The sequence below is a fragment of the Pseudorca crassidens genome, chromosome 2 (genome assembly GCF_039906515.1).
Source record: "Pseudorca crassidens isolate mPseCra1 chromosome 2, mPseCra1.hap1, whole genome shotgun sequence".
Taxonomy (NCBI): domain Eukaryota; kingdom Metazoa; phylum Chordata; class Mammalia; order Artiodactyla; family Delphinidae; genus Pseudorca; species Pseudorca crassidens.
Genome location: NC_090297.1, coordinates 20,538,871 through 20,560,790, shown reverse-complemented (window position 1 = coordinate 20,560,790; position 21,920 = coordinate 20,538,871). Strand labels below are relative to the sequence as shown.

General features: G+C 43.4%; 1 protein-coding gene across 5 annotated transcripts in view; it reads right to left on the bottom strand.

Moving 5' to 3' along the window:
* The window catches only part of DHDDS (dehydrodolichyl diphosphate synthase subunit), a 28,420-nt gene extending 7,257 nt beyond the window's left edge, over positions 1-21,163 (bottom strand). For 3 of the 5 annotated variants that reach the window (XR_010940489.1, XM_067724944.1, XM_067724950.1), the window contains exons 1-8: positions 21,029-21,163; positions 20,190-20,305; positions 18,028-18,144; positions 15,497-15,639; positions 12,624-12,740; positions 11,696-11,797; positions 5,300-5,414; positions 2,656-2,763 (exon numbers count right to left, since the gene is read on the bottom strand). Coding sequence is in view for 4 of the 5 variants with exons in the window: in XM_067724944.1 (XP_067581045.1) it covers positions 2,656-2,763; positions 5,300-5,414; positions 11,696-11,797; positions 12,624-12,740; positions 15,497-15,639; positions 18,028-18,144; positions 20,190-20,252 (765 nt within the window). In the remaining variant the exon portion in view is untranslated. The remainder of the gene's footprint in view (positions 1-2,655; positions 2,764-5,299; positions 5,415-11,695; positions 11,798-12,623; positions 12,741-15,496; positions 15,640-18,027; positions 18,145-20,189; positions 20,306-21,028) is intronic. The other 2 variants (XM_067724948.1, XM_067724949.1) reach the window with 2 other exon arrangements.
* Between the last annotated feature and the right edge of the window lie 757 nt (positions 21,164-21,920).

The following is a 21,920-nucleotide window of genomic DNA, read 5'->3' as shown; positions in this document are numbered from 1 at the left end:
CAAGATGAATAAAAGAGTTTCAGAGTTACATCATCAACATTACCATTAATAAACCTAAGTAATGTTTAAGTTAGCTTTCCAGTTTGTATTATCCTTAGAATATATCCCACCAAAAATATATAGTCAGAGAACTATGTTCAGGTAACTGGAATTAATCCCTTTCACTGGGGGTTATACTATCAACTTAGTTTCATTTGTTCCTGTTTTAACTTTTGTTTTTCCTCCATCTCAGTCCACTCAGCCCTCCCCTTCTCTACAGCTGCAACCCCACCTTGAGGCACATTCTCCCACCTGGACTACTGTAGGAGTTTGGTCTCTGACTCCTGCCCTCTGAAAATCCTGCGTGATTTTTACAAAATATAAATCAGATCCTGTCACTCCCCTGATCAAAAGTCTTCAGATGTGTCATCATGGCCTACAAGGCCCTCAGTGATCAGAGGCCTGACTCCTACCCAGCCTCATCCCACATCCTTCTCCCTCATGTGTGCTGACCTCTTTCTTTGTTCTTCCAAGACCTAAACTTTATAACTTTAGTATCCTTGCCCTTGCTGCTCCCTCTGCAGAGAATAATTCTTTCCCCCTGGATTTTTACCCATCTGGCTATCTCTCATCTCTAATATAATGGCTTAAAAAAGACCTCCTTAGAGAGGCCTTCCTTGACTGCTTTATTCAGCACCTCCTGCTCTCTTCATTACCTTCTAGCATATCACCCTATTTTCTTCATTGCCTTATTACAATCTGAAATTATTGTATAAACTTGTTTACTTATTATCTGTCTCCTCAAGTAAAAATACAAGCTCCATGAAGGTAGGGATCTTGTCTGGCCAACTAACTGCTTGACTCTCTTGTGCCTAATACTAACATAGTGCCTGACTCAGACCAGGTACTCAGTAATAGACATTTATGAAATGAGTGAAACTTGAGGTAATTCCTCCAATAGCCATGTGGGAAAGTATCTGAGAAACCTGAAATTACTAAAAGACTTCTCAGCAGCCAACTCAGAGACAAGAATATCCATACACAAAAGCTCGTGCACCAAGATCCTCTGGGCTTCATGCAAGGCCAGTTTACTCTCACTTTACAGACAACTCTAACAAGCTTGGTTGCCTGGTTTCCTTGCCTGTAGCTGATTTAAAACTGGAAATAGGAAGAGAAGGGAAGAAGGGATGCTGTCAAAATTAGCCATTGACCATATACAAGAAATCCCAAAGCCAAGTATTTTGGGACAATCTAGCTTAGAGAAAGAGTCCCACCCTTCAAGGCCATCCTGCACAGTGAAGTACTTCAAGAGGGCAGTTACTAACAATATTATCGTTATCAGCATCATTAGAATGTGATTATTCTAATCATCATCATTATTAGCAAGTGCCTGGTATACAGAAGGTGTTAATGAATTATGCACAAGACCTGTTTCAGAACGTTTTCTATCAAAATAGGATTTAAAAAAGTTTTAGTTCTTAACGGGAGACTTGGTCATGTGGAAAAATCTGATATTCATTCCTCTTTGACAGTGGATAATTGAGACTTTGCTGTTTTTCCTTTTACTTGAACTTAACTTCCTTTTTCAAATTCTGAGACTAAGTGATCAAGCACATGACCAAACCTTCATGATTTGATTGACTTATTCCAGGAGTTCTGGACTTGGGATTCATGGAAAGATTTCAGGAGTTATGTGAACCCCCAGAAGTAGTTTATGTGTTAAAGGGATTAATGTAATTCTATGCAAAATGCCATGTGTTAGAGTGATCTTTGCAATTTTTCTAGGGAGATGGTCTACGGCTTTCGTTAGCTTCTCCAAGGAGTCTGCGATGCCAAGGGGACCGAAAAGCCCTGACTTAGATCATTATTTCCTCCTGGCCATTATCTCTCCAGACTCAAGAAGCATCACCAGCTTTGGGTTTAAAATTCTGTGACCTTGGGACAGTTTCCCTGCCCCTCTGTTGCCATATCTGAAAAACAAGGACGCCAAGCCTGCTGGATTGCTGGAAGGGTTAAATAAGAAAACTTACATGAAAACACCAAAGTGCCTTAATAGACCCTCAATACGTTAGCTGCCACCACCACACACACTGCCATTATTATTAAGAGTCCTAATCAGACGTAGGTGACTCTGCCTCCTAATGAAACCTGTTTCAAGATCTGGTGATCAAAACTGAAAGCAGAACTTCAAGTCTTGGTAGAACACAGTTTCATAAAAAGACAGTGCTATTTCATTTTTAATCCCTCTGGAAGCATCTTGGATTTTGTATACTTCCACTTCTACAATCTTTTATTAGGCCAATTCCTTCAGGGAATAATGGCCAATCTCTCTGAGAAGCCTTTCCTGGGTTTCCATAGTAAAGAGATTAAAGATTTATAACTTGAATCCCAGTTCCATCTTTTATTGGTTATGTGTCCTTAGCTAAATAATTTTGATTTACTCATTTGCACAAATGGGGCTAATAATACCTAGCTCATTGGGTTCTTGGGAACATTGAATGAGATAGTGCATATAAACTGTTCACAGTGCCTGACACATAGTAAATACTCAGTAAGTGGTAGCTACTCATCATTAACATGATTATTAGCAAGTGCCTGACATATATAGCCGTGGGTGGTCATCAATGCTAACCTTTTCTTCCATTCCATCCAGTCAGGCCAGCCCTGAACTCTTACCTGAAGCATGCTATGGTTCATCTGGAACTGCAGGATGGCCTCACAGAGGTTCCAAAACGTGTATTCTGGCCACAGAACAGGCTGGAACACCAAGCAGGAGTGGGAGGTCTGGGAAAGGTGGGGAAGGAAGAGAGTATGGTTTAATAACATGTTACTGGAACACATCCCTGGTCAGGCTCCAAAGAAAGAGCAGGCTGATCACACCCAGAGATGAGGTTGGACAGGCATCCTGAGCTGCAGCTGCTGCTGCCAGCCCGGATTCACTCACTAATAGGGGGACGGGTCATCTGAGGCAGTAAAATCACCTGCCTGTAGCAAGGCAGAACCAAAGCGAGACTAGATCAACATTTCCACCAGGATTTTTCTAAGCCAATTTTAGGACTATGAAATAACATCTAGATTATGTTACTGGCTCCTGGCCCTTAGAGGTCATCTGGGAGACACAGTGTCTGATAAAAGTTAGCAATGAACAAATGGTAGCTGTCATTGTTATTTTTAAGTAGCAGAGTATGGGACAATGGTTAAGAGCATGGGCTCTGGGGCCCGACTGCCTGGCTTTGAATTCTGGCTCCACCGTTTACCATCTACTTGACCTCAGGCAAGTTACTTAACTTCTCTGGGCCTCAGTGTCCTCAACTGTAAAACTGGGTAATAAGAATAACTAGTTTTTAAGGTACTGTGAAAATTTAACAAGATAACATACATAAAGCAGAGCAAAGAGCTGGGTGAACTTTTAACAATAATCACTGATATAAGACTCCCTTTTGGAACATTCTTGACAGCCACTGCTTGACACCTTTAGTGGTGAGGAATTCAGTGCCTCAAGGGGGATAACTTTAGCTGTCAGATAGCTCATTAAGTTAAACCAATGTCACCTACCAAGGTCTCAGGTCGTTTCTCTGGAACAACTTTATTTCTTCTTCAAAGTGACAGTCTTTCAAATATTTGAAGGCTAGCTTAGAACTGCCTGTTATCTGTTCCCAAGGTTGTAATGACTTGTTCACTTGTCTTTTCCAACAAACTGTAAGTTTTAAGATAGTAGGGATTGGGCTTCCCTGGTGGCACAGTGGTTAAGAATCCACCTGCCAATGCAGGAGACACGGGTTCGGGCCCTGGTCCGGGAAGATCCCACATGCTTCGGAGCAACTAAGCCCGTGCGCCACAACTACCGAGCCTGCGCTCTAGAGTTTTCGAGCCACAGCTACTGAAGCCCACGCACCTAGAGCCCGTGCTCCGCAACAAGAGAAGCCACCACAATGACAAGCCCACGCACTGCAACAAAGAGTATCCCCCGCTCACGGCAACTAGAGAAAGCCCACGCACAGCAACGAAGACCCAACGCAGCCATAAATAAGTAAGTAAGTAAATAAATAAATAAATAAATGATAATAGGGATTATTTCTAACTTGGTTACTGCCATATTTCCAGCACAAAGGAGGAACTTAATATTTTTTTCCCAAGAGAATAAACTATTACCATTCTTCTCTTTCCCAGACCATTATTCTTCACTCATTCCTTATAGCAGCGGTCCCCAACCTTTCTGGTGCCAGGGACCGGTTTCATGGAAGACAATTTTTCCACGGACAGGGTGGGGTGGGGGGATTGATGGATGGTTCAGGCAGGAATGCGAGCGATGGGGAGTGGCAGATGAAGCTTCGCTTGCTTGCCCGCTGCTCACCTCCTGCTGTGCGCCCGGTTCCTAACAGGCCGCAGGCTGGTAGTGGTCCGCAGCCCAGGGCTTGGGGACCCCTGCCTTATAGGACATGAGCTTCAGACTCCTTGCCATCCAGGCTGGCCTCTTTTGCTAAGTCCTCTAGTTTACCAGTGCAATCTCTTAAAACCCAGTGCCCAGAAGTAAACTCTCTAGACATAATCTGACCAGCAGAATGGGCCATAAAACCACAAGCTGCACATTATACTGCTTTCAATATAGCCAAATACTAAAAGTATCTTCAGTAGCTAAATCTTGTTAGTTCACTCTTAAGACTATGGTCCATTAAAATTTCCAGAACTTTACCATGTGAATTGCTTCCAAGCTGAGTTTCTCCCTTCAGCCTCTCCTTGAACAAGATTTCCCCCAGCCAAGTGCTACTCAGGGGCCAACTTAACAGATGATGGAGATTTTCAAGCAAAGACAAACTTATTTGGATATGGGCTTTTAGAGAACTACCTACACTGGGATAACTGAGCTGATAGGCAATGGCAGGCCCTGAAGAAAGAGTCTGCATACAGTTTATATCTCCTGTGGCCTGTGCTTGTGTAGATGCCGCCCTTTATTCTAAAGGCGAGAAATTAGTAAATGCAAGGCGAGGTTCTAGCCCAGAGGTGCTGGGGGACATGGCAGGTTACCAGGGCAGAAGCTTATGCTCAGGGACCTAAGGCAGAAGTCCAGTTCCTTGAAGAGAGGTACAAGTAAAGCTTTCACCACAGCTGGATAGCCTTGATTCTTCCCCTGGGCACTTTAGACAGCAAGAACTACACAGGCTCACAAAGCCAGGGAAAGATGAGGAAGGGATAGCAAAAGTTACCAGGCACAGCCTGGAGACATTTATCTGGATTTTAGCTGACCCTCCAATCTGTTTTGTGGGTGCAGTCACAGTTTTCAGTTTCGACACAAACAGAACAATGGTTGGAAACGACCTACCTGCCAGAGGAGGAAGTCACTGAGCCTCACTTCCCCAGAAGTCCGTATCAAGATGTCAGGATGAGGAGAGTGGTTGGTATAAAGGCACTTATCCAGCAGAGACTCAGAGACATCGCTAAGGTGAGTGGGGAAGAGACAAAGATAAGTCCACATCTCTTTTTGGATTATTCTCATGGTGAACTTCCTTACATAAAGCTTCCCAGTTTACAGAATACCATCAACTACATTAGCCAATACTACCTGGTATGTAGAAGGCCCTCAGCAAATGCTTGATAAATTAATGAATGGTTTCAATCCTCGCAACTACATTAGGTACTTCTGTCCTCACTTTATAGATAAGGAAACTTGAGGCTCAGAGAAGATGAAATGTTCGCCCAAAGCCATTTAGTTGCAGCCTAAAACCAGATGCACCCACCAGAATATGTGTTGTCCTTCACTTAAAACACTTGTTTTTAAAATGGATACACCCTATGACTCTGCAATTTGATGAAATACTATGCAACTGTTTTTTTTTTAAATAAATTTATTTATTTTTGGCTGCATTGGGTCTTCGTTGCTGCGCATGGGCTTTTCTCTAGTTGCGCTGCACAGGCCTCTCATTGCGGTGGCTTCTCTTGTTGCAGAGCACAGGCTGTAGGCGCGCGGGCTTCAGTAGTTGTGGCACATGGGCTCAGTAGTTGTGGCTCGCGGTCTCTAGAGTGCAGGCTCAGTAGTTGTGGCACACGGGCTTAGCTGCTCCACGGCATGTGGGATCTTCCTGGCCCAGGGCTCGAACCCGTGTCCCCTGTGTTGGCAGGCGGATTCCTAACCACTGCGCCACCAGGGAAGCCCCCTATGCAACTGTTTTTAATAGAGGTAAATCTAAATGCATGGACTTGGAAAGATGTCTAAGATGTAATATTAAATGAAAGAAAGCACATTTCAGAAAAAATACAGTGTGGAAAATACACACACACACTTACTCACACATGCGAATACATGTATATATAAACAAAGAACAAAATCTAGAAAGGCATACACCATTCTATTAATGGTGATTACCTCTGGAAGGTTGGATAAGAAGGAAATACTATCTCTTTTTACTTTATATACTTCTGTTATTGTTTGAATTTATGATAGAGAACATTTTTAAAACCTTAAATTTGGGCTTCCCTGGTGGTGCAGTGGTTGGGAGTCTGCCTGCCGATGCAGGGGACACCGGTTCGTGCCCCGGTCCAGGAAGATTCCACATGTCGTGGAGTGGCTGGGCCCGTGGGCCATGGCCGCTGAGCCTGCGCGTCTGGAGCCTGTGCTCCGCAACGGGAGAGGCCACAGCAGTGAGAGGCCCGCGTATCGCAAAACAAACAAACAAAAAAAACAAAAAAACTTAAATTTAAGTCATATGGACCGTGAAACACTGCAAAACATCCACTTTACTTAGGATTTGAAAAAACAGCAAAATGATGAGCCCTCTTGTGTTTGATAAGAGCTACTTTCCCAAGCAGACAGATACTCAGAAAGGAGACGGAATGAAGGAAGAATGGGGACTGGCAGCACTCATCTTAAGTTAAACTCTCCAGTCCATGGAAAGAGGGTATTTGCAAGACTGGTGTGTGGTGGTTCCAAGAATACTGTTTATCTATCCTGCCAAGTATCCAGAGGCAGGATTCAGAATCTCCAGGTGGTAACAGCTGCATCTTAGGAAGGGTCTAGAAGACAAAATTTCTGTGTGGGAACATTTTCCTGGGAGCATAGTCAAAAAAAAGCAGAGATCTGGGCTGAGTGTTCAGAACAAGGATCTACACTTACTAGCTGTGTGCCTTTGGGTAAGTTACTCCATCTCTCAGTCATCTTTTTGCAAACCACAGAGGGAGCTTTATTTTCTGTACCGTCATATGGTAAATAATATTCACTTATGACTGGGCAATAGGAAGGGCTCTGGTTCAGATTTCCCTGATAATTTCCCTGAGTCTTGTCTTGATAGCATGATCTTAATTCTTTAATTAAGAATGTGAAACCTGGGAGTTCCCTGGTGGTCTAGTGGTTAGGATTTGGCACTTTCACTGCCATGGCCTGGGTTCAATCCCTGGTCGGGGAATTGAGATCCTATAGGCCACATGGAGCAGCCCCCCCCCCCCAAAAAAAAAGTGAAACCCTGTGCAATCAACAATTTCTCAGCTCTCTTATTTTTGAAATGGCACATTTGTCCTATCTACTTATAGGTTATTGTGAGAGTCAAATCAAATGAAATAACAGATTTGAGTGTACCTTGGGAACTATAAAGCACTACATAAATAAGAGGAATAAAGGTTATTTCCAGACCCACTACCTTGCTGTGGGACTTTGGATCCCCACATAACCCCTCTGAATTTCAAATGTGTCTGCATTTTTTTTTTTGGCCGCGCCGCACAGCATCGGAATGACATGCAGATTTCAATTCCCCAACCAGAGATCGAACCCGCAGCCCTGCAGTGGAAGTGCGGAGTCTTAACCACTGCAGCACCAGGGAAGCCCGTCAATGAAACTTTTTAAACCTTCGTTAACTGGTCTTATAAAATAAGACAAATAATAGTCACTACCTTATATGAAAATTAGATGAGAATATGCATGATAAACTCCTACTAGTCTCATGCCTGCCTCATAATAAGATCTGATGACTACTGTTTATTTATTTTTAGTACATATATATATATATATACACACACACACACACACACACACATATATATATATATTTTTTTTTTTTTTTTGCGGTACGCGGGCCTCTCACTGTTGTGGCCTCTCCCGTTGCGGAGCACAGGCTCTGGACGTGCAGGCTCAGCAGCCATGGCTCATGGGCCTAGCCGCTGCACGGCATGTGGGATCTTCCCGGACTGGGGCACGAACCCGTGTCCCCTGCATCAGCAGGCAGACTCTCAACCACTGCGCCACCAGGGAAGCCCCTTTAGTATATTTTTTTGATGTGGACCATTTTTTTTTTTAAAGTCTTTATTGAATTTGTTATAATATTGCTTCTGTTTTATGTTTTGTTTTTTTGGCCATGGGGCATGTGGGATCTTAGCTCGTGACTAGGGATCAAACCCACATCCTGTGCATTGGAAGGCGAAATCTTACCCACTGGACAGTCACGGAAGTCCCTGATAACTATTAGTTATTAATTTTTATTTTTATACTGTGTTTTTGTTCATTTCAACCCTCCTATAAGGCAGTCAGTATGCCATAGTGAAAGAGAACACAGGCTCTGGAGCCAGGTTGGAAATCCTGGTCAACTGTGTGAACTTGGACAAGTTATTTAACCTCACAGCAAGGTTCAATTTATAAAAACAGTATCTACTTCAAAGGGCCTAAGGATTAAATGAAATAATGTACATGGAATACTTAGCAAGTGCTGGGCACAGAGTAAATGCTTAGTAAACATTAGCAATTATTATTATTTATTTATTTTTTATTTTATTTTATTTTATTTTTTTGCGGTACTCGGGCCTCTCACTGCTGTGGCCTCTCCCGTTGCGGAGCACAGGCTCCGGATGCGCAGGCTCAGCGGCCATGGCTCACGGGCCCAGCCGCTCCGCGGCATGTGGATCCTCCCGGACCGGGGCACGAACCCGCGTCTCCTGCATCAGCAGGCAGACTCTCAACCACTGCACCACCAGGGAAGCCCGGCAATTATTATTAACACTATTGTTTTAAGAGGAAGACAGAGGCCTACAGATGGTCAAGACCTGCTCAAGAGAGTTTATTAACTATCATTTATGCTAAATCTAATTCCTTCTTTTATAATTTGAGATTCAAAAAACAATCTGTTAAAATGACTGGTAGAAAAAAATATATTACCCTGGAAGAAAGGAAAATGAGGAGTTGGATGGTGGTGATGAGAATAGAAAAATTCCAGTTATGGGAAGGGTAGAGCCTGACTGTAATTAACTCATTGACTCTCTGTTATAAATATGGATTTGTCTAAAGCTGAATAATGTAAAAAGCACTGCCTCAGGCCCTGATCAGCCCAGTCTGAGTTGAACACCAAGCTTCCTGAGCTAATGGGTTGAGACATCAGCCTCCTTACCCTAGCAACCCGCCCAGTCCACACCATGTCTGCATGACTAACCCACACAGGCAAGTTACTAAACCATGCAGGGCAGAGAAAACGGATATGAGAAATCTAGCTGGGCAAGAAGCAGGGGGTCAGTGGCTACTGCAATGTGGTATCAGTATAAATCACACTGCACTAAGAGGCAAGATCAGAGTTCTAGTTCCAGGCATGAATGCATATTAAATCTGCTTGCTAAATAGCTTTTTTTCTTTTTAGCATAAACATTTGTCCCTTATTTTTTTAAATATATTATTTAATTTATACAAAAAATTATATAAAAGATTAATCGTAAAGCACTAAGAATAAAATGAACTATGAAATCATTCCCCAAGCCAAGAATCAGAAAATTATCAAGAACTTTCATCTACTTATATATCCCTCATCTACTTATATCTCATCTTCCTGCCCAGCCCCCATACCGCCAACTTAACCAGTATCTTAATGTTTCTCCCCCAATGGCTAATTTTCGATCCACATATTAATTGACCTCTCTACAGCATTTGACACTGTTGCTCCCACCAATGCACACCCGCCACACCACCTGCGCTAACAAACACCCTCTTTTCTTGGCTTCTGTAATACTGGCAGCCCTTTTGTTTCTACCTTTCTGGTTGTTGATTCTCTTTTTTCCTTAAGGCTCATTTTCCTCTACCCAGCCAGTAAAACTTACGAGTTTCTCAAAACTCCATCCTAGGCCCTCTCTTCTCACTCTAGACTCTCCCTTAGATTCCTCATGCTCTCTCTTTGCTTCAGTTACCAGACTGCTATCTCCAGTCCCCACTTCTCTCTACTGTCAACCTGATATCTGTGTTCAACATCTATAATATATCCCAAACCAAACTCCTGACTTTCTTCCTCAAACTGCAGCCTCTCAGGGTTCTCAGCACAGCGAAGGGCACCACTGTCCACTGTTTTATAAGTCAAAAACCCTGGAGTCACCATAACACATCCTTGTCCCAGAATCAATCCATCAAGTCCTCTCGATTTTTTTTCTCTCTCACTAATATTTTTTTTTTTTGAATTTTATTTTTTTAATACAGCAGGTTCTTCTTAGTTATCTATTTTATACATATTAGTGTATATACATCAATCCCAATCTCCCAATTCATCCCACAACCACCGCGCAAGTCCTCTCTATTTGATCTGCTTCATAGCTCTTAATGCAGTCTGTTTGCTCTATTCCACCATCACCACCATAATCCAAGCTCCCTTCCAAGTACTCTCTACTTGAATTATTCCAACAGTATTTGTGCAACCAACAAGCTCCTCATAATACTGCCTCTTTCCCCAGTTACTGCTTATCCTCTCACCCCCTTCTTATGTCATTTATCATTTCCTTTGGGGAGCCTTCCCTACCAGGTCCATTCCTCTTATTATAAATTCTTGTTGAACCATGCATCAATGCCTTTATCATGCTTAGCATCATTATAAATTTATGCTAATTTGTATAATGTTGATAATGTTAATTTCATTCTCACTGAGAAACTTCTTCATTTTTAATTTAGTTTCCCAGGAAAATCGAATTATACCCAAGAAGGGAGTCAGAAAACCTCCTGGGTCCCACAATCCCATATATAATAAAGGTAAGGACAAAAGCTCTGGAATCAGACAGTTTTTGTTAGAAGTCCCAGCTCTGGCACTTACTAGCTGAATGACCTTGGGACAGTCATTTCAATGTGAGCTCAGTTTTCTCATCTATAAAATGGGGAAAAGACTCAAATCTCTTAAACATGAGAATATTAACTTAATCAAATAAACACAGCATAACACATTGCCTGGCTTGTTTTTTGCTACTATTATTTTACTACTGCTGTTGTTAGTTTACTAATATTATTACCAAAGGTTACACTAATAATAACAGGAGAGGGACTGAGCAGACAGATGGCTTCTCAAGTCTCTCCCAGCTCTAGTAATTCTACCGTGTTGCTAACGATGAACAACTTTCTTTTTGAAAAATACCTGGATCTTGCATGAAACTGTAACATGAAAGGCCTAAAGGCCAATACCCCCAACAAGCTGCATTCCTGAAAAATCATTCTTAGAAAAACTCTGCCAAAGGGCCAGCAGGGCATCATGTTTTATTGAATGCCACAGTGTTGCTACAAGCCATGCCATTTTTTCTGGAGCTCCTTGGTTTGTGGTGAACACAGAAATTCTGAAGCAGGCTACAATAAGTCATTCCAAAGCTCTAAGTGCAGGGGACCACCCCTCTCAAATCTTTCCACATACATTCCCGATTTGACTTCTGGCTCAAGTACATGACTTAGGAGGGATTTTATGGTTCGGTGTATGCCTGTTTTCCCTATCATGCTCAATAACTGCGATACCTGGGATCCAGCAGGCCTTGCTCCACTCCCCAGGCCATCTCTCTCACAGCATTGCTGATCTCATGACGGGATGTGTAAGCAAAACAGACGTTCAGGAAACACCTGAGAAGGGAAGAACAGAATAATTTACCAAAGGGGGACAAGGACTAAGGAGTGGAGTCACTTATTACAGAGCACCCCTTCTGTGGTAGAACAAACACACACCAAATGTTAACCATGGATACCTCTGAAAAGCGAGATTATTAATTTTTTGAGTTTTCCAAGTTTTCTTGGGAAAAAAACATATTAGTTTTGTAGTAAGAAAAATACTAACTGACCCTTATTATTCTCCTAATCTTCTTCCCTTCTGCTAACCCCCAGCTTTCAGAGGATGTGAATTCACTGTGATATTAGAACAAGCAAAGAATAGGAAGGAAGTCTGATGTGAAACAAATCCACTGCCAAATATGCATTATATCCCAAAGCCACACATAATGAAGTCTGGATTATTAAACTGTTCTCCTCTGCATCTGCATGCCCTTCCAAGGTCATCCCCTCTATTGGTTAAAGCAGTGGGACAGAAAGAGAATTTCTTGAAGGATCTGTCTTCAGAGACAGGGATAAGGCCTGCTACATTCCCACCCCATTCCCTGTCAATTAAACACACACACACACATATATATAAAAATACATATGTACATGGGGGGCAAGGCACATGAAGGAGGAAGATAAGAAACTGTATGTGTGAGTATACACACATAAAACAAGGTGCTGCAGAACCACCTCTGGTCTGCCCTGCAGATGGAGGAAGAAGTCTCAAGCATCCAAAACCAACTCCTCATTACCTCTTGTACCAAATGCAGACCAAGGAAGGGCCAGGACGTCTCCCTAAAGTTAGCAGGGAGTCATAGATTAATACAGGTCCCTAAGGGGAAATCTGAAAACTTACTTGTTGTAGTTCTTGGTGGCCTGCACAGCCTGTGCAATCAGCTCCTGGAGATCCAAGGGCAACAAATGCAGATCACCCAGGACCCGGATACATACCCCATGCTTCTGCAGTTTCTCCCTGATCGGGGGGAAAGGAGGCAGGTTTGGGAGGTGGGACAGAGCGCCTGCTGAGCTGGAGAAAGCAAAGTGCTTAGCTGGTACTCAATTACCAGTTTTTGAGTGCCTTCCTGTGTGTCAGGCACTGATCTACAAGTGTTATTTCACTGAATGCCCTCAACAACTCTGAAGGGAGTTTACTACACTCCCTGTTCTACAGCGGGAAACTGAGGCTCAGATAGAACAGTTAGATAGGGATTGCCCAAGGTCATACAGCCATCAAGTGCTGTGTCGGGACAGAATCCCAGGTTTGCCTGATTTGAGAACCCAAACCTCTTTACCACACATTACACCGCCTTGTGTGTCCTTGTCAACAAGTTGCATTTCACGTGTTCTGTGCTGTTTGTCCCATTTTGATGGGTGAATAAACTCCTCAACAGCAGGAGTTGTATTATTGGTTACTTTTGTAACATCTAACATTAATTATATGTTTACTAAGTGCCAGACATTGGTCTAAGTGTTTTACATGCATTCCATCCTTACATCAACCTTTGAGGCAGACACCATTATCATTCCCCTTTTACAGACGAAGAAACTGAGGCACAGGGAGGTTAAGTAATTTGTTCAAGATCAGACATATATATATGGAGGCAGTGTAATGTTGTGATTAAAAAGACAGGCTCTGGAACCAAACTCCCTAAGTTCGATTTCTGGCTTTCTACTCACCAGCTGTCTGATCTTGAACAATTTACTTTGTTCAAATGTTGCTCTGAATAAGAATACCTAGATTCAGGAATTCCACGGTTCCTCCATGGTTCTACTGCAGGGGACACGGGTTTCATCCCTGGTCGGGGAACTAAGACCTTGCATGCTGTGTGGTGTAGCCAAAAAAAAAAAAGAATACCTAGATTCAAGCCCTAGTGCCTAGTGCCACCGATTACTATCTGACCTTGCATAACCACCCCTGTCATACTGTGAAAGTGCTTATTCTCAGACATCAGGCACATGACCTGAGTAAGGAGGTGTAAAAGCCCTGGCAAGGAGCCAGGAGATCTGGGCTCCCAGCCTGGCTCTGCCACTAGCTAGCTGCGTGACCATGGGCAAACCTTTCTCTTCTCTTCACAGTTGGGAAACAGGATTAGTTTCCCAACTGATGAAACTGAACTAGGCCAGTGGTTTTCCAAACTTCTTTTAGCCAAACAAGTCTTTCTTCAAATCAAATCTTAAACAGAAGCCCAACATATAAAATAGATAAATGCAAACAAGCACTGTATACCCCGTTCCCTCTGGGTCCTTGCATGCCCACTCCTCACAACTACGGGGTTCTGTGGCACATTGCTGGAAAACCACCACTAAGGTTTCTTCTTGCTCTGCCTAGGACTTAATAACCTAAGACCATCTTCTCTACTCGTGACTGATTAGAACAATCTCAGGAGCACCTCTACTGCCATGGATTTTGATCTTTCAAGAAGTGTTAAGACTGCTTCTTGTCTCTACAGCAGACAACAGCTCAGCTCTAGAGTCAGAAAGACCCTGTGTGTTTTGGCTCTGCCTGATAGCTGTGTGACCCAGGATACACCCCTAAACTTCTCTGGTTTTTACTTTCTTCCTCTCTACAAATGGGATAATAATATCTTTCTCACAGGATAATGTGAATTTTAAATGAGAGTACATGTTAGGCTCAGGGTCTGACACATAGTATAAGCACTTAAAAAAGGTAAGATTAGTGTGAAGTACAGAAGAATTTGAAGAATTTGAACACCTGGAATGTGGCCCCATTACCTCTGTCCCCAGCCCCTTGGGTGTGAATTCTGAGCCACAAGGGAAGGAGTAATGTCTGTGGCCCAGAGACTAATATGGATAGAGAGAAGCTTGGCTATGCTCCCCGCACCCTGACCCACACAGGGATGGAAATGACAGACCTGTCCCAGGCCCAGCTCCACTAGAGCTCTAAGCTCTCTGTTCTCTCATCTTCCTGGTCCTGGTGTGGGGAGGAGCTGGGCAGAGAATGGTTGTAATGAACACTTTGGGGCAGTCCTGGCTGAAGAGGGTTCCACGCTGTGAAACAAATAATCTCCACCAAACTTCCACTTTGCCCCATTCTGGCTTTGCTCCCTAAGTTAAGTGTAAACTTAGTGATAGCAAGAACAGTACTGACTCATCCCCATAAAGGGCTTTTATGCATCATCCTGTCCCGTCCAAGGGTATATGCAGGGAAGTACAGTAACTTTTTAGGGATGACTGCATAGCAGAAAATGGCTTTTTCAAAGTCTCTCTCACTCTACTTCCCTGGTCACAGTTCACTGGTCCTGGGGTAGAAATTTGAACTAAGGTGGACCAATTAAGGGTTTTAATTCATTCTGAGCAGCTCTCTTGAAGAAGACAAAGTTAGCCTGTGGAGCAAAGGAAATAAATGTCTGAGGAGGCTCTACCTAATCGATTTCAATTCCTGGCTTCGGTTTTGCCTGAGGTTGGCTATCTGTATCCTTGAATTCTGTGAAATACCTCTATATCCTCAAATAAATAAATAAGGAAGGAAGGAAGGAAGGAAGGAAAGGGAAGGGAAGGGAAGGGAAGGAAAGGGAAGGGAGGAAGGGAGGGAGGAAGGAAGGAAGGAAGGAAGGAAGGAAAACTAGCTTGCCATAACTAACAGTTAGAGGCCTAACTAACAGTAGAAGGGTTTAGAGTTCCTTAACTAGCCTCAGAAAAGACAGTTGAGGGTTAGGTAAGGCTGGAGGTGGTATAAGAACACAGGCTCCCCCTCTGACAGCATCTTACTTTTCTTCCATCAAGCGGCTGAACTTCTGCCGGGCCAGATCCATTAGCCCATCTACCTCACTCTTGGAGCGTTTGAAGTTCTCAATGCTGAATGCGTAGACCGTCACCTCTAGGACGCCCAGGTTCAAACACCAACGCAGAGTCTGAGAGGGGAGAAGGCAAGGAGCTAGGGTACAAGGAAAGAGCAGGAAGGGAAACAGGAGATGCCTCAGCCCCGACTCAGTGAGAGACAGACTTTTCTCCTCCCCAAACTGGGTAAAGCTAGGATAATACCAATGCCTCTCTCAGAATAATGAACCAAATAAGCAGAAAGCTACCACCTGAGAGACTGAAAAATGTGAACTTAATGAGTACTATTATGCTGATGCTATTGTGGTTTACTGGAAAGAGCTCTTCACTGAGAGAATACATATCTAGGTTCCAGTCTCTCACTCCATCAAGCACTTGCTATGTGACTGCAGGCATATCATTTAACCTCTCAGGGCCTAAGTCTCCTTATCTGTAAAATAGGATCACAATCCATCCCTCACAAGGTGGCTAAAGATACATAAACACACAAGGTATTACTACTCACAGCATAACATCATTATTCCAATAGACTGAGAGGCTGATGAGTTATAAGAATAAAAGCAACAATCGCACAGCTGTGTATCATTTAAGTCTGCAAAGGGTTTTCACATACATTATTTCATCTGATTCTTCAAGCTACCCCTTGAGAAAGGAATTATTGTTTTCATGCCTACTTTAGAGATGATAAAATTGAGGCTCAGAAAGTTGAAGACGAGTCAAAAGTCCACAGCTCTACCATATGAATCCATTATATGAGGTTCTAGAACAGCAAAAACTCATCTAGAGTGATGGAAATCAGAAGGTGAGGGGGAAGGGGAGGAGAAGAGGAGGGAGGACAGGGTTTGACTGGGAAGGGGCACAAAGGAACTTGCTAGAGAGATGGAAATGTTCTATATCTTGACAGGGCTGTGGATTAGACAGATGAATGCAACTGTCAAAACCCCAAATCTGTGCATTTCCCTGTATGAAATTATACCTCAACAAAAAAAGAAGTGAAACTCAAATTTAAACTCAGTCCTTTGGTACGGTACTGCTCTAACCCAGTGCCACTAAAGGTGGAGAACAAACTGAAGATGAGAATAACAGTGTTGAGATGGGGAGCCTGGAGGTTAAAGGTAAGGGACAGAAGACATTCAAACAGAACTGAAGAAATAAAGCTGAAGAGCTACCTTTCTAATCCCTTATCAGACATACAAACCCATTCACTGCCACCTCAGGAAAATTACCAGTGCAAACCTGACACTTGAATAGGCTTGGGACCTGAAGATCTTACCAGGCAGCAAACTTGGTGGGTACACCTGGGTCGGAGCCCACCACTGACCTCAGTTAATATAGGCTAATAACAACAGCTTCAATTTTTTGAGCACATCCTTTATGCCAGGTCTTGTGCCACATGCTTTTCATTGTGCCATCTTGTTTAATCCTCATGTAATCTCCCCATTTTACAGATGAAGGAACTGAGGCAAAGGGAAGCTACGTAACTTGTAGCAGGTCACAGAGCCAGGAAGTGGCAGAGTAGGGGTGCCAATGAGTTCTGAGTGACTACAGAGCTTAAGCTCCTAAGCACTAGGCAAAACCTGCCTCTTAGTCACAAAAGAGAAACTGAGATCAACAAACCTGAAGACCTCAGTGTTGGAGAGAACTCCACAACCACTCATTCAAGGCAAAAAATATCACTGCCCTGGCTTCAGGACGTGTTCTTGTGCCAAGAAGCTGGGATCCGTGGGCTACAGAGTTTCACAAAGATCGACATATTCCATTCTTATTGATAAATTTACTGTTTCCCAATTTGCAGTGGGCATTAAAACCATAAAACGTTGATGACGTTTGGTTGGAGTGATGTCCTGGTTTGTCTGGCACTCTTCCTAGTTTAAGCACTTAAAGGCCTGTGTCCTGAGAAACACCTCAACCTCAGGATGGGTAGTCACCCTCTACCTTTGCTCTGGAAATGTCACTTCTAAGAATTTATTCTAAACTAGTACCATTTATAATGTCCAATAATAGTGGAGCAGCTAAACAAACTATGTCAGATCCTCAGGAAAAATGTTCCACAGCCATTAAAACATATAGGTAGAAAGCCATAGATCAACCTAGAAAAATACTTGCCAAAATGTCAAGAAAAAAATAAGGTTATCAAAGCTATAGATGTAATTTTATAAATGTTAAGTCATGTTGAACATATTACAAGGATTGGGATGAGGCACAGAAAAACATAAATTGTTGATTAAAGTGGTAAGAGGAGACAATTTTGTTCTTATTTCTAATATTTTGCGATGATTCACTGGATGACTTCATTTTCTGTTAATGTTGATATGAGATCTATGGCTAGCAAGCAAGCAATAAAACAGACAAACAGCTATAAAAAAGCACTCTCAAACCACAGCAAACTCAGGGTCTGGTTTTCTAGCTATAATCCAATTCTCCACAGACCATTCACCTTGGGTTCTGCAACGTGCACCCACCTCAGCCAGTTTGTTGAAGCCCTGTGAGTGACCCTCTTGCCTCTCCACTTGGCACTTCTTGGCATAGCGACGGTTCCCATCCATTATAAACGCAATGTGTTTGGGCATTGGGCCTGCCTGTGAAGTAAGAAGACAAATGAACACATCACATACTCCTCAGAGATAAAGGGAGACAATATTCCAAGCTGACAGGCTTGAGCTATATGATAAAAGCCCTGAGGAAGGGAACTGGGTATTCTGTACTTTTAGCTCAATACATAAGCATTAAGCACTTTTATTCATTTTTATTTATATGTTTATTGAGCCCTTACTACATGCCAAGTACTATGCTGAGCTTTTCACATTTCATCTTAATTTTTTATCATACAAACATATGAAGTAAATAGTGTTATCTTCATTTTATAGGTGAAACAACTGAGGCTCAGAGAGGTCAAGTGACTTGCATAAGTCACACAGCCAAGAAGAGACAAAGTGGGGATTCAAATTTAGGTCTATGTGCTTTCAGAGTTCATCTCCTAACCATATGCCTTTAACCACCACCTTGGTTTCGTTAGCCTTCAACTGGAAGGCACAGGAAGGATATTGATGGGTATGGCCAAATGTAAAGGGCATCCTCCACATAAAAGAGGCATACACTTCTCAGTTGTATCCGAGTCCTGTCACACAGGAATGGGGGCCTCATATTGTTGGATCTTCTTATTTTACAAGAGAAGCTAATCAAGATTTTTATAAAAATTTAAATGTCAGGAGCCATTTGAAAACAAACAAAAAAGACATTTTGGGGGCAAACAAAACTTCTTACCTGGCCTAGAGCAGACTTTGTTGTCTATCATAGCAAAAATTCACTCCTTGGGCTATTTTCCCTCACTGGAGGGGCTCTTCATAGACCACTTCCCCTGCATCTCCCAACATTTTCTACTTTTGTCCCCCATATATAGCCATAAAAAAAAAAAATTCCAGTAAAGTCATGCAGCTTGTTCTTCCCAACATGTGACCGCAGTGTTTCCTTGAGGAGATGCTTTTCTATTTCCTGGACTGCCTGAGATCACCTGGCATTTGTGTGTGAGTGTATGTGTGGGTACAAGGCTTACTTACTCATAAATACACTGCTACTTGCTGCTTGACAGCCTGTGGCTGAAAAATAAAACCAAGCTGACTGGCTCCAATATCAAATCTTTCATGTGAGGAGGATATAACATTGCTGTGATTCCTAGAGAAAAAGCTGAGGGAAGATCTAGGGAGTGGAGTGTAGGAAACAGAGTGATTGTAGTCTTGAAATGATTGAAAGACAGCCCCAATAATAGTAATTAAAAACTGCTAGACACAGTGCTGAGTGTTTTCTATGTAGTTTCATTTAATCCTCAAAATCACCATATAAAGTCACACGGTTAATAAACGACAGAATAGAACTTTCATTCATGTTTGCCTCCAGAACCCTCTTAACCATTATGCTCTACTGTCACATCAAAGAAAGATTCGTTATTTTATCTAAACCCAGAGGTCAGGGACTTCCCTGGTGGCGCAGTGGTTAAGAATCTGCCTGCCAATGCAAGGGACAGGGTTCGATCCCTGGTCTGGGAAGATCCCACATGCCGCGGAGCGACTAAGCCCGTGGGCCACAACTACTGAGCCTGAGCTCTAGAGCCCGCAAGCCACAACTACTGAGCCCGCATGCCATAGCTTCTGAAGCCAGCACACCTAGAGCCTGTGTTCCACAACAAAGAGAAGCCAGCACAGTGAGAAGCCCATGCACTGCAACAAAGAGTAGCCCCCGCTCACCGCAACTAGAGAAAGCCCGCACACAACAATGAAGACCCAATGCAGCCAAAAATAAATTAAAAAAACAAAACAAAGCCCAGAGGACAATACTAGGAATAATACATCAAAGTTCTAGGGAAACAAATTTCAGGAAGATCTAACAGTCTATGCTGCCCAATGATATTGGGAGGTCTCAGGCTTCCTGAAAATGTGAGAGTTAGGACAATAATCTGCCAGAAATGTAGACCTGGAAGTTACCTGCAATTCTAAGGCTCTTTGATACCATTGCTAAATTCTACTACAAATCCATAAATATCATGGGTTACCCAGTTTTTATAACAGGTTTTAATATAAGATTACCCAACGAACCAAAAGGCCAACTGGTGCATTGGGCCACTGCTCACCTTTATGATGTTGGCACAGAACCGCTCCCAAAACGACAGCTCTCCTTCCTTGATCCATGACATAGTTCTTGCCTCAGCAGAAGCAGCACAGAACAATTAGTCACCAACCAGGTAACCTTGTATAAACAAGACAGAGAATTAGAAGTCACCACACCTGCAAACAACTATGGCTGACTTGCAGGGATTCACCAAAACGGTAGAGATCAGCCAGCATTAGAATCCAAAAACACTGGCCCTGGACTTCCCTGGTGGTCCAGTGGCTAAGACTCTGCGCTCCCAATCCATGGGGCCCGGGTTTGATCTCTGGTTAGGGAACTAGATCCCACAGGCCACAACTAAGAGTTCGCATGCTGCAACTTAAGATCCCGTGTGCCACAACTAAGACCCGGCAGAGCCAAAAAAAAAAAAAAAAAGACACTGTCCTAAGCCTCTAGTCTTTCACTACCCAGAATTTATAAGCCAATAGGACCTTTGGGCGCAGAGGCCTTTCCTTGGTTCTATGGGCTTGGTGGACCTTGCTCCCAACCCCTTTTTTCTCAGAGTCTGCACTGCCTTTTTCTGAACATGTAAGTCTGCTTCCTGTCACATCGTAGTGCCTACATCCTGATCCTTCCCCCTTCTTCCTTCTCCATCTTCCACCAGGCTGTGTTTCCCACTCTCGGGGCTCCGGGTCACTAACCCCTTCAGTTGCTGCACCCGTTACCTCCTACCCCAGAGATTTCCCAATTATTTACTCCTTCACTTGTATCTTCCACTGCCCCCTTTGTCTCTCCCACAGCTGCCTCCCGCTCAGTCATCTCTCTCCTCTTCTCCTCTAATTCACCCCCTGAATCCAGCACCTTGACAGGCTCCGCCGGCACCTTTCAACAGCTCGAGGGGACCGACACTTCCTCACGACGTGGCGCTGGAAGAACACGTCATCGTTGGGCGCTGGGACACGCTTCTGCCGTCACCGAATGGGCGGGGCCCTGGCCGGCGCCTGCGCGCTCGGAGGAGGAGCGGAGATGAGCTAAGCTAGAGTTCTCGGCTGTGCGCACTCCAGGGGCGGGGCACGTTGGGGTGAAGGGGATAACCGCGCGGGCTGCCCGGCTCCGGGCCACGTGCGAGGGACCCGGCTGGGGAAGGCGGGGTTCAGACCACCTGGGACAGCCGAGAAGTCTGTAGACAGGCGGGCTAGGTTACGGGGCAAGAATTAGGGGAGCCCCACCTCAGAAATGCCGGGACTCCTTAGCCACTGGTGGCAGTTTGGACTTTTGAGAAAAGGGGCAAGGCGGCGTCCTGCTAGCTGGAAGGCCGCTACACTGGCTTTAGAGCTCTGGTACAAGTGTTTTTTGTTTGTTTTTTTGGTAGAAGTCTTAAATATCCTGTTTTTATACTGTTTTGTCTTATTTAGTGAATTTAATCGTTTGCGAAGTTCCTAGCCGTAGTTAGCCTCACAGGGAGGGCACTTAATATCAGTCCATTTTGTGCTGATTTAAGGCACTCAAGATTTTGGGATTTGCATTCTCAGGACCTACCCAAAGAACTCAAAAAAGGGTTAAGGCCAGAAAGAACTCTAAGAATGACTTCTAAAGTTTAAGAAAGGCCATCAACTAACCCTGACAGAAAAATCAAGGGCATTCACTCTGTACCAAACCTTTAAAGAAAAGGGCTGCAGGAATTTGAGGCACTAACTCACAAAAGATATTGGGAGTTTAGTTTTCTTAAAATGAGAGAAGGGGAAAAAAAAAA